Raw genomic sequence first — 12,575 nt, forward strand, 5'->3', positions numbered from 1 at the left:
AAATGTGTATGACATTAAATAAGAATCTTAAAGACCTCACTCATCAAGTAAGAACAATTGTCAACTTTTGTGGTAAAATGTTGCTGGCTTTTGTGTAGCTGCCCAATGCCTGAAACACGTTCACAGGCCAGTCAGGACAGAGCGATGCCACCCAGCTGGTCACTGCCCATCCACAGGGACCAAGTGTGGGGGCAGACCCAGGGATTTCAGCCCTTTGGAAGGAAGAGCTGCTCTGGCCGGGGCTGGGGCCGCAGCATCCCCTACACACCCCAAAAACCCCCGGCACACACTGCCTGCCAGAGCCTCCTATAGGAACTGGAACAGACACCGACACTCATCACTCTTAGTTGTACGGCATGCTTTGTGGGAGAAAAAAAACAAACAACTCCCCCTAAAGTTTTACTATAAGTTATTAAGAATAGTATTAATCCAGAAAATATAATTCAAAACAAAGACTCACTTTGATACGGTAGTTTGGCCATGGATGCAGAAATCAAAATTACCCATTTCCTCAGCACTGTATGGAGGGGAGGGTATTTCCAGGCATATTCTCCACAATAGGAGACGTGCTATAAGAGTACAGTTTTAGATCATAAAAGGGAAAATTCATTATGCTCTCATTTCATCTTTTGCCAAAGCAGAAAGCATCAGTGGGAGACGGAATTGTTTTTGAAGAAAAATCCCAAAGCTGAGTGATTGGGACAGCAATGATCATTGCTCTGACTATACATGCCTTTTTGAAAGCTGACATACTATTTTTTTTTTTTTTTTTAAATATGGAGATCACTTAAGGGGATTGATTGGAAGAGAATGCCAAGAACGGGATGGTACAATTTGCGCCAGCAGAAACCAGGCAGGAACAGCTGCTCTCCCAGGACTGGGGTTACACAGCCATCACAGTGACTGTAGAGAAAGCATCCCGCTGGAAAAGCATAAGCCATAGGAGACGAGGTAAGGGATGAAGCTTTTTAGGTACAGTGCCCGTCTTATCTATCCATGCTGCTCCTGCATATACACGTCTACAATTCTCTCAGCTGCAGATTCCAGACCACAGTATGACTGCTATTTGGCTCTGACCTGCAGATGCAATGGAAGAGCCTCTGCAAACTTCACTGCGCTTAAGTTTATCAAATAAAAATTTAAGAAAGATAAATAGGAAGCAGCGTAAATTAAGGCAGGTAGCCATTTACTAGAAGCATCCCTACTTGAAAAATTTAAACATCTGCTCAAAGGACTTCCCTATCTCAGGCTGAAGGATTATCAAACCCCACGAAACCCATGAAATGTTTCTGCTGACCGAAGAACTTCCAGAACTTCCAGCTACCTGCTGTCACTTTACAAATTGCAAGGCGCAAGAAATTTGCAAGTAAGAATATAAGAAACACATACAGCTAGGGTTTACATTTGGTTTAGTTAAATTGGATTATGGTAAAACTTCAGAGATACCAGAATCTTTTAGTAGCATTTTTCAAAAATTAGCTCAAATGTATGAACAAAACATGACTGATGTAGTAATTCAGTCTTTACCTGGAAAGGTGTTTCTTTGCAGGCAAGTAACAACCAAGGGTTTACCGAGTCTCTCCTGTAACCGCTCTACGCCCTTATTCCTAGGTAATTCCTTGTATTCCAGGCATTTGCAGCCCTGGTTTATACACACTCTAGACCACAGTAACTATTTCAGCTCTGACGCGAAGGTAATGACAGCAGTAAAAGTCTTTGCGCCAGCGCACAGGCATCAACAGTTTCATACTGGTGCTGCTGAGGAAGCTGTTCAACCTTGGCCTGCAAAGGGTAACACAGGATAATTCCTGCCTTTAGGCTACATCTCCATTCTTGGCACTCCCCTGACGCTGAAACGACTTATTTGCCATGCTCTGTTGGGCAGATGATCAGTAACTACCTGTAAAATTAAAAGGTGCTAAAAACATAAAATTCCTCTTGTAATCTAGTTTTCCAAAAGAATAAATACAACTCTCAGGTCCAGAAACTCTCCATCTGAAAACCAGCCCATCTGGGTAATCTCACTGTATCCTGAAGATACTTTAGCTTACAAAAATATACCACACTACCTACTCTTGAATGCACCACAGAACCGAGTCTGTTAGCAGACTCCTTAATAAAAGGCCTGACAAGTTTCACGAAGTTTTTGGCAAACTACAGTGAGGAGACGAGAGCTAAAAGCAGTAAAGGACAGGTCCAATGAGACCAGTCTGGAGTTGGCCAGCACCTTGCAACAGATTTTCAGAATTCTTGTGATACAGATAAAAACAGTGTAAGTTGGAAAGACTACTGAACTTGAAGAATGTCTGTGTGAACTAGTACTACACAGCTTACTTGTTTCTGCAGATGGAGGTGGCATTTTTTTTCCTTAATATTTTCATTCAAGTGAATGTAGTGATCAAGCTGCTTGCTACACTGCTGAAGTGAAAAACAAGTGCAGAAAAAGAATACAACTGTACCTTAACATTGCCCGACTTGATATTACATTTGTCCTGTTTTACCTCAAACCAGGACAAGTATCTCCTTCATTTATCTTGCCTGTTCAAGTCTCTTCTCACATTGCTAAAATAATAACCGGCTAAAATAATAGCACAGATCTCCGAACCCACAAAGCATTTCAAAAGTCAGCTTCTCGGGATGTTAAAGAGGTAACTGTAAGACTGAACTTGGATAAATGACTTCTAAGGACACACACAGCCCTGAAGTTTACAATGCACCCTATAAAACTAAAAGACACGCAGTACCCCTTACTATTTCCAAAACCTTGAAAGATTTTTTTAATCGCGCCTTCCCCTACTTCCCTACTTCCTGGTAAGATCTCCCCCGAAACTTGGTTACTTGGAGGAATTTAAGTTTTGGTAATGAGGGAGACAAGATTCTACTTATTTATTTTATTGACTTATTCAGAGGGTTCTGACTGAGCCCGGTGTCTTCACCAAGCAACAGATACTGGAATCTGGAGAATCTTCTATCTTCTTAAGAGGAGGATCTCTAATGAACATGTCTCTCCTCTCATAAATACTGAATTCGAGTTTTTAATGTGTGCATTTAATATGACAAAACAAATGTCACTAACTTGTACGGAACATAAAACACCTGGAGAGGCAGGTAGTTTACAGGAATTGGTTAACTCTATTGAGAGGGATTTAAAATCTTCAAGTTGACATGGATATTAGGCTAACCTCTGAACAACTGCAGTGCATTTCTTTCAATGATTATTTTTCATACCACATGTAAAGAGATTCAAAATATTAATTTTCCAATAAGCATACAAAAATAGTTTCTTACTCTCTTAACCAGTTTATGAAGTTCCTTTTGCAGCTTTCCAGTCAACATCCATCTAACTAAAATAAGTTAGTACAATCATTTGTATGGGCTGTCTGCACACTGGACAGGGTTTGTTCCTCTTCTTAAGTTTCCTTGCACATGTAAAACACGACATGAGGTGTCCCGTTTTGCCATGTACTATGCAGCCATTTTTAGGTCTGCTCTGACATATGACACAGGGCTCTATGCTGGTAACGGGCAGACTGGATTCCAGGCTTTCCTCTTTGTCTTGCATTTCTCTCTTCTCGGGTTCCTTATAGTCCTCCTGACTGCTGCAAAACATGCTGCTTGATGTCGATGGCTGAGAATAATCTTCACTTTCCTGGGACTCGGAAATTTGTACTGCTTTATCCTCATTCTCCTCCATGGCCGGTTCTTTATCTTCAGTGATTTTCACTTTCTTGCAGTCAGGAACATCAAAACCTTCTTCAGACTCTAGGGGGAAGGAAGTTTCTGACTTGCTCTTCTCCAATTTATCACTCTTTTCATCTGGAAGCCAGTCCTCACGAAGGGCCCAGCATCTGTGGCAATGTCGTGGTAGTGGAGGATTCATTTCGCTACATTCAGGACACTTCCAATAATCCTTTAGTGAATTAAAGGTTGGAACAGCTTAAGATAGTTGGAATGCTTACCACTGACGTATTCAGATTATAAACAGTTTATTACTGCCAAAATAATAGTTATCTTGAGCTATCAACTTGTTTACAATTTAAAAATTCCATTCAGTGTTTCACCCCACTTTATGGTTCTAGATTAAAATAGTTGGATTTTTAAAAGACTCTCTGACTTTCTTCTTGTAGTAGGTTTAGAAAACAAAAATAGAGGTAGAACAATAATTATTATTTCTCAGGCAAAACTGAAGAAACCAGACCACAAAAGTCTTCAGAGAACCTCATGAAAAACCTCTTTTCTGATAAAAAAAAAAAAGTTACCATTCCCATTATTTTCAACAATAGACTTCTGAAACGGAAACTATTCGGGACTGAAGGACATTTAACTTGTGGAATGGTAACCTGTTGGTGCGCAAAACGGCCGGGTGAGGGCACTCACACACAGCAGTATTACAAAGTAGACACCATCGGGCACGGGGGGGACAGGGTAGGGGCAGGGCAGCGGCATCACTGTCTCGGAGGTTACTCCATACGCTGAAAATAAGCCACTATCTCATTAATAATACACTTCATTTTTTAAGGAGAAAGACCCTTCTTAGAAATAATGCATGCCACAGGGAGAATAAAACCCCCAAACAAAACAAAACTTACTTAGAACATTCAAGGCACTTTGAGTCCTGAATAACATCAGTGACATCAAATGCTTAAAAGACCATTTTTAATTCCTAAAAATAACACACAGACGTATTTTTCCATATATAAGCAGTGCTACGTTTTTAGACGGTGGCAAGCCCTGTGTTCTACACACATAGTAAAGTCCCTCAGTCCTACAGACCATCAAGGGACTGGAACATTTCAGACAGTTTTTGACAACAGCTTTATTCAAGCTTCATCTGTGAAAAGCAAATATACATAAAAAGATACACTGCGTTTTAATTCTAGAGTGTGCGTTTTTCACATGCCTAAATAACTTTGCCTCAACCCCCTGAATTTATTCCCACACTTCAAGAATGGCGTCACAGAATTCAGAAAAAGCCTCAAATCATTTAATTTTACGGTACTGTTCTGAAAACAGGTTTGCATTCTCGTCTGTGTGCTACAGATTCCTTCATTCAGGTTGGACAATGAAACTAGACATTACGATTTACAGGAAAAGTTTTTTAAATATACATGACTAAGCTTATTTTTTCTTTGCATTTTGTGCAAAAAGTCAGATTTAGGCTCCAAACAATTTCCTTTCATTGAATCACTGAAACTGTAAGTTAGTGTGGGGTTTTCTTTAATGGATTAGGAAGCTTGCTATATATAGAAAGGTTTCTTAATAATCACATGTTCAATAATTAAAATATTGTCTTGGAATCTTCAAGCAAACAAGGAAAGTCAATTTAATTCTTAAAAAAAAGTTACTGGTAGCAATAAAATTGATCTGTACTCCTTGATCTACGCTGTCCGTTCACCCAACTTATAAAGCTCTGCCAGTCAAGTTGTTACTCACAGCTAGAGAAATCTCTGGATCTTCATCGAATGAATCAGCATCACTATCTTCATCCTGGTAAATAGTCAGCTGATATACCTGGTTTAAATTAAAAAAAAAAAAGTGATTGATGTAACTGGGTTTTGGCCTTTAATTAAAAATCTAATAATTTTTAATCTGACTGATTTTCAGATAGACTTTTAATCAAATGTAATAAGTAGCGCATATATGTTCATTTACGTTAGCAAGTAACTCCACAAAAATCTGACGACAGAGTTGGGGGAAAAGAATTCCGTTCCCATTTGTAACACACAGTTTGAAGAAAAATGTTGATTAGACAGGTAGAAGGTACCACTTTAGAAGGGAAGGAGGTGATCCTTCCCCTCCACTCAACACTGTTGAGGCCACACCTGGAGCACTGTGTCATGAGAGATATAGAGCTACTGGCAAGAGTACAGTGAAGGGCCACCAAGATTATGAAGAGACTTGAGGAGCTCTCAGATGAGGAAAGGCTGAGATAGCTGGGACTGCTCAGCCTGGAAAAGAGAAGGCTCAGGGGGACGGGGGGATGTGTGTCTTATGAATGTGCACACACACCTGAAGGGGGGGTGTAAAGAGGATGGAGCCAAGCTCTTTTCAGTGGTGTCCAGTGACAGGACAAGAGGCAACTGGCACAAATTAGAACACAGGAGGTTCTGTCTGAATGTCAGGAGACAGGTTTTGGTTTTTTTTTTACTGTGAGGGTGGACAAGCACTGGCACAGGTTGCCCTTGAGCAGCTGTGGAGCCTCCATCTTTTAAGATATTCAAAAGTCATCTGGACACAGTCCTGGGCAATCAGCTCTGCTTGAGCCAGGGGATGGCTACAAAGACCTCCAGAAACCCCTTCCAACCTCAACCATTCTGCAACTCTCAACACTGCTGTTGAGAGCCAGGGCACACCTCAATCCTTTCTTCCTCCAAATCACTGCGTTATCTCTGAGTGCAGCTCTGCAGCACTATAACCCAGTGTATATCAGTACAGTCAGTCCCATTCAGCCTCTCAACAATCAGTCATGCATGTCCCCGGCGAATTCTGCCTCTGGTACCTACCCAATCTTGCCATGAATTGATTCACCTCTTTGAAGTAACAGAAAACTAACTCAGAAAAAAATAATCTCCCACTTCATTCCTAACATTCCATATATCTAGATCTCTTGAAAATTATGGTAATCACAATTTTACTGTTCTCTTGCCTCCTAAAGAAAATTTCTAAAATTGAGTTTCAGCAACTCTATGAAACATTTATATTCATGGAGGCAAATGATTCAGAAATACCCCTTCGCAAAGAGGTACAGCAAGTTTTCATTCAGTATCAAGTGTAGTCAAAGCTCAAGACATACTCCTATAATTAAAAACATAGGAGTAGAGTCAAGTACACATGCTGCCATTGACTCCAAAAGCTAGTGAGGGAAGTTAAACAGACAAGACTTTTCCAGACTGTCGAGAGTCTGTTTCAGAACCTACGGAAAGCCTTAGCACTGTTCCGGTTACTGTCTGGTGGGTGTATGACGGTGACCCGGCAGCACAGAAACGTAATTTAACTTCACAAACAACTGTCACATAGCACATGCAGTCCTGAAATAAACCTGAAGAGTTACTTCTTGTTGGAATCTCAACATTAAATATTCCTGTAAGTTTCCTTCCCCCTTTCACCCCCAAGGGGAAAAAAAACCTCAAACAACAAAACAAATACGTACCTCATCATCTTCATCTGTGAGCTCCTGTCCTTCTTCATTATGGCTATAATCTTCTGAATAAATAGACTCAACTTCAAACTCTACACTGAACTGGTCTGAAACAGAACTGTGGTCAAACCAATCAGAGTTTTCACTTAATGAACTGGCATCAAGATCCTGAAAAAAGAGAAAGTACACAATGAAACTCACTAGTTCATATCCATATCCATTACTGTTAAGATAGCTCATAAGATAAAACTGAACTACTTAATTAGCTATGGAAGAAATGAGACCAGTTGCTGTTAGAATATATTTTATGAAACAAATGAGTTCTAGATGGGTAAAAATGAAGCTAGATCTGAAAGCCTTTTGACAGCTCTGTAACAGAGCCTGCAGTCAACCTACAGCCAGCTTGAAGACTGCCAATACTGTTTCAGACTCTCTAAAAAGTGAAAGAACAGCTGCAAGAAGATGCTGTCTTTCAGCTGCATGTCATTAAATTTTCTATTCTCATCAACTTTTTTTAACTGTAATTTGAGACAATGACTAAACAATTATTAAACAGCAAGAGTTACAGCATTAGTTCTGTCAATTCAAAATACAGTCTATGACTAGGAATACTGTTAGTTCAGCTCTTCATGACTTAACCTAACCACAGATAATTTGCCTCAGTGTTTGATTAAAACAACAATAGAAAACAGTAAAGGTTTGGAAAATGCATGTTATCATCAGGGCACTACTATGTACAGTTACTGAAGCTGTACTGGAACTACCAAGATGCCCAGAAGCACCAACTATTCTGCATTATGGAACATCTGTGACTGCTTTTCTTCTCCTAGCACTCTAAGAAATACTTATTTTAAAGCACAAAATATATCTGGCATTTTTTCAATGCCGTGCCAAGCAGTAAGAATCTGTTTTTTAAAGAATACTCTGAGTTACTATTTTAAAAAATTTCACTTCTGCTTTGTCAGATCTATGAAAGACTCCACTTGACCCACACACCAACTTTTTTTTTTTTTTTTTCAGCCCTTGTGTTTCCTCAGACACCACTGAAGGCACTGCTGCTTTTAATTAAGAACATAATGTTTTAAGACACATATTTGCACTTGTGGCATCTGCAAACTTTGTACCACAAAAATATATATTTTTACTTACAGGAATGGAAAGAGAATCTGTTGAATCGCTGCTATTACTTCTTTCACGGCACAGACCACTGACTACACACCATGAGAGACTTTCATCAAACGTCAAAGAAATGCTGTCTGACTTGTGTCGTTTTCTTCTGTCACTATGCAGATCATCTGAAGAATTTTCTTCTGGGCACATTCAAGAATTTTTATTACTCCAAAAACATCTATGCAATGTGCAGTTTTGAATATTCTTAACAGAAGCTAAAAATGTAATTTCCTTATATAGGTATTTAAGAAAAATGTAATTCAGTATTATTTTATGGGGGAAAAAAAGTAAAGGCACCAAAAACTTTTTTTAAAAAGACACAGTAACACTGAGAAACGTTAAAGTGTGAAACACCCCTGAAACCAGTATGTCAGGGGCTAGCGTTCCCCCCTTGTCCCATCAGTATAGCTTGTAAACAGCTTGTAAATGGCAGTCTCCACATGCAGTAAATAAAATAAGTGCAAATTTGGAAGCATTTTTACTCCACTTCACACATGACACGTTAAACCCCTCAATTTTAAGGAATACAGTGCGGATTTTAATTGTCCTAGCTCCCTCTACAGTCAGTAGACAGAAAGGCACTTTCAGAGGGCTTCTTAGACGATCATAGAATTTGCGGGGAGACAGAGGAAATAGCTCCCGTGTCACACGCACACGAAGGACCTCATGCTAGGCAAGACTAGTTCAGGTTCAAGTTTCAGATACCTCAACAAATTTATCAGTTAATAGTTGCACTATATGTAACTGTATTTACCCAATTGGATTTTTGTAACAAACCAGTATGACTTTCACCTCACACTAGCAAGAAAATCTTCAACGTATGCTATGTGAAAATTGAACTCTGAAAGCATTGCTTTAAGCTGTGCTTATTAAATATGCTTGATTTGAAGGCAAAAAGACAATGCTTTTTAAATACATCATGTTTTGAAACGACCACCTACAGGGGCGTAAGTAGGGGGACAGCATTTTAGGGGTAGGGAAGTCAAAATTCAGCTCCACTGACTTTTCAGGGTGTTTGGTAAGAAAAAAAAGTATCTTTTAAAAGGTGTTGCAAAGTCAGTATTTAAGTGCAGTGGAGTGAAAACTCCCCCAAGAAGCCTGACAACTCAGTTCAACAGACCTCAGTAAGAGCCTGCTGCCCCCCTACAGGTGCCTTTTGCATCCACCCTCTACTGCCCAGCTTCTCCCTTGCCTTGCAAAACACATCCTGATAATCCACGAGTCTTCAAGTCTTGAATCTTTCATTGTAAAAGGAAAGAGAACAAAACACTTGTACATACTTTGAGACTTCTCTTACTTTCCCTTGGTGCTTCTTGGCTCAGCCCCTCTCTTTTCTTTTTCCGCCCTGAGAGCCCCACCAAATTTGGTGCCCCCAGGCCCAAGGGTTGCTCCTGTCCATCGTTGTCCTCATTTAGTTGTCATGGCTCCATGCTGTACTGATACTGTATCACCACAAGGTTTCTATACACTATATCAGCGGCTCCAAAGGAGCCGCTACCATCCCAATTTAACAAGAATAGTGGTTTAAAAGGAAGATTTCCTATAAATTAGAAAAAAAGTGTATATAAAAACACTATATTAAAAGAACTTTTAAGGTTGCAACAAACTAATAAAGGGATGCAAAGACAGAGTTAATCATCAAACCCACAATAAGTAAGCACAACACAGGACCTTATGCACTCTGGGTCATGCCTAAATATTACAGGTTATGATGTTTAACTGAGACTTTCCATCCTTTCACCAGTTTTTGTTACAACATTAAAACGTTCTTTTAATTTAGTGCAAACCGCTCAGCAACGTAGCACAGTTTTTGAACTGACTAACATAACAGTGGCCTATGACGAACACAAAAAAAATACTACACAAAAGCTGAGGAACTGAAAAATGTTCCTGAGCAACTGAAGAACAGAAAGTTCTATGCAGCGACAAAAGGTTATCATCACTGCCCAGGTAATTACAACTGTCAAGTCATGAGGTAACAGAAGTAAGTGATGGAACAAACTAATGTAAGAAATTCCACAGAATAGGATTTAAGTAGAACTGTAGAGAACACTTCCATTGAGAAACGTAGAGTTATTCAGGTTTATGCTGGCCAGCTTGTTATTTGCTAATTATCAGAAGAAACAGTGCCTATTTTTAAAATTTATTTGCCAGTGATTATTCAATAACCACGGTAAATTGAAAGAGGAGACAAATATGATGCTTAAGTCACCAGACATTTGAGAAGTGCTTAATGAATGGTCAGGTACCTAAACATCTAAAATCATCTTGTGTTACTACCAGACCCTTCAACATTTGCCACCAACTAAAATCCAATGGAAACTGCTTTTAGAGAGCAAAAAAAATGTAAAACGTTGTGGCTGTCCACAGAGGAATCTGAACTGAATTTGACTACTACAGTCTATTACACACAAGAGTGCTCTGACAAAACAACTGATTACGTTCTGCTGATGTGAACAAGTTTAACAGTGCCGTGGAACAAGTCATTCCATCATCTTACTAACAGTTCTAAAGATCCAATCTGTAACACGACACTGGAGCAATGCAAGGAATTGTGTATTCTTCCAGACTGAACACTTTGTTTTAGATAAGCAGAGAAACATGAATAGTATTTGTCAGCATCTTTCAAAGTCAGTAAGGGAACAGAACGTACTTTTTTTCCTAAGTGGCTACGCTACTGAAAGCTCTGCATCATAAATCTGCACATACCAGATTCACTGTGTGTTCTCCTCCTAGAAGATGTAGTTGGTCGGGAAGTCACGTTTGATGATGTCTGCTTCTCTTCTAACTCTTGCATAGATTCCTGGTTAACAGAAATACTGAGTAAGCCTGAGCATGAACATGAGGTAAAACACTAGAATTAACTATATCATGCAAAACTAAACAGAATTTACATTTCAGAACATTCATAAAACAAGTAAGTATCACCTTTATAACATTTTCTTCTTCAAGGTGAAATCTGGCATCATCCTCAGGTGGGGCAGAGTCTGAAACCAACCCAAACAAAAAGTGGTAATACAGCACAGCAGAAAAAGTCAATTTCAGGCTCAAAAACATTACAGTAAACAAGGGAGAGAAGTTAACTAATTAATAAGCAGAACTTAATGACACACAGCATTTACAAAGTAAATTCTAAACCGAACTTAAAATCCAGGCATTTTGCAACAATGGAAAAAACAATCCTGTTCCTTTGCTTTTCAGGTGTGTGCAGCGCTTTCCCTGTAACATTACTGAAGTGGCAAAGTGCGGAGGAAGAAGAAATCTCAACCCCGAAATAGCTCAGTTTTATTATAAATGCCTTCAAATGAAGGCTCTGCATTAGCTGGAATTCTGCAAATATGAAAGAGTATAGGCAGAAATATTTTACACATCCTCCTCTCCAAATTATATTTTACTAGCTTATGGGAACACTGAATTAAAAAAAAACATTAATTGAAGAAAAAAAATTAACTGTTAATTATATATGCTTAGGACCACGACAGACCCTGAATTAATAAATTATCTTTCAAGAAAAGAATTTGAGAGCTAATTTAAGTTTGTAAGCATAACAATAAGGGATAATAAAGAGAACGTTTCCCCGTCTTCAGCGGCTGAACACTTGCCTTTAGGAAGAATCAGAAACAAAAGGTGTCTTAATATGGATTTAGAAGCCAATTCACAAAATGGCTTCCATTGTTTAAATTCTGGTTCACTCCCTGTATTAGTCAAAAATTACGGCTATATTGAGCATTTTCATACTGTCAAAGATTATTATATGTAACAGTTCTCCATTTATGGAGTGGCTATCAACAAAGTTACCACAAGGCTGCTTTTTGAAGTATACAGACCTTTTAAAAGAGGATACAGTGCAGCTGAGGGTGACCAGTTTTGTATGTACTCTGCGTTCAGTTTTGAAAATTATGACAGAACACTAACAGAAAGAATAAAAAGCATTTGCCCTGACTTCATTGCTGGCAAGCTCAAGAAGCTAATTTTTGATATTAAAACTTTTTATGTTGTTGAAGGCTTTAATCTGTAAGGGACAAGCAGCCGACTAATTTTTTGATTTAGTCTTCTTTCAGTTCAGCTCTGATTGTGCTTGTTCTGGTTCTAGTCTGAAAAAAATACCCAAATGCCATTCAGATTTTTTTTTTTCCTCCCCCAGAAGAAACAGCATTTGCTTTGGTTCACTATTTGTGATCGGTCTGCACGTGCAAAGCCAAATAGCTAATTATGGAAAGACTGATGTTATCTGATCACTACATGCAAGACACATTAGTGTAAGTTA

At 39.0% G+C, this 12,575-nt stretch overlaps 1 protein-coding gene across 5 annotated transcripts in view; it reads right to left on the reverse strand.

Annotated features, from left to right (window-relative positions):
• Positions 1–3,043: 3,043 nt before the first annotated feature.
• The window catches only part of MDM2 (MDM2 proto-oncogene, E3 ubiquitin protein ligase), a 12,612-nt gene continuing 3,080 nt past the window's right edge, over positions 3,044–12,575 (reverse strand). Inside the window, exons 5-10 of one of the 5 annotated variants that reach the window (XM_009887795.1) lie at positions 11,237–11,295; positions 11,018–11,111; positions 8,288–8,448; positions 7,151–7,306; positions 5,434–5,511; positions 3,044–3,910 (exon numbers count right to left, since the gene is read on the reverse strand). In XM_009887795.1, the coding sequence (XP_009886097.1) occupies positions 3,341–3,910; positions 5,434–5,511; positions 7,151–7,306; positions 8,288–8,448; positions 11,018–11,111; positions 11,237–11,295 (1,118 nt within the window). In that variant the 3' untranslated portion in view covers positions 3,044–3,340. The remainder of the gene's footprint in view (positions 3,911–5,433; positions 5,512–7,150; positions 7,307–8,287; positions 8,449–11,017; positions 11,112–11,236; positions 11,296–12,575) is intronic. The other 4 variants (XM_009887796.1, XM_009887797.1, XM_009887798.1 and 1 more) reach the window with 4 other exon arrangements.

The sequence above is a fragment of the Charadrius vociferus genome, unplaced genomic scaffold, assembly GCF_000708025.1.
Source record: "Charadrius vociferus isolate BGI_N301 unplaced genomic scaffold, ASM70802v2 scaffold125, whole genome shotgun sequence".
In the NCBI taxonomy this organism is placed as follows: domain Eukaryota; kingdom Metazoa; phylum Chordata; class Aves; order Charadriiformes; family Charadriidae; genus Charadrius; species Charadrius vociferus.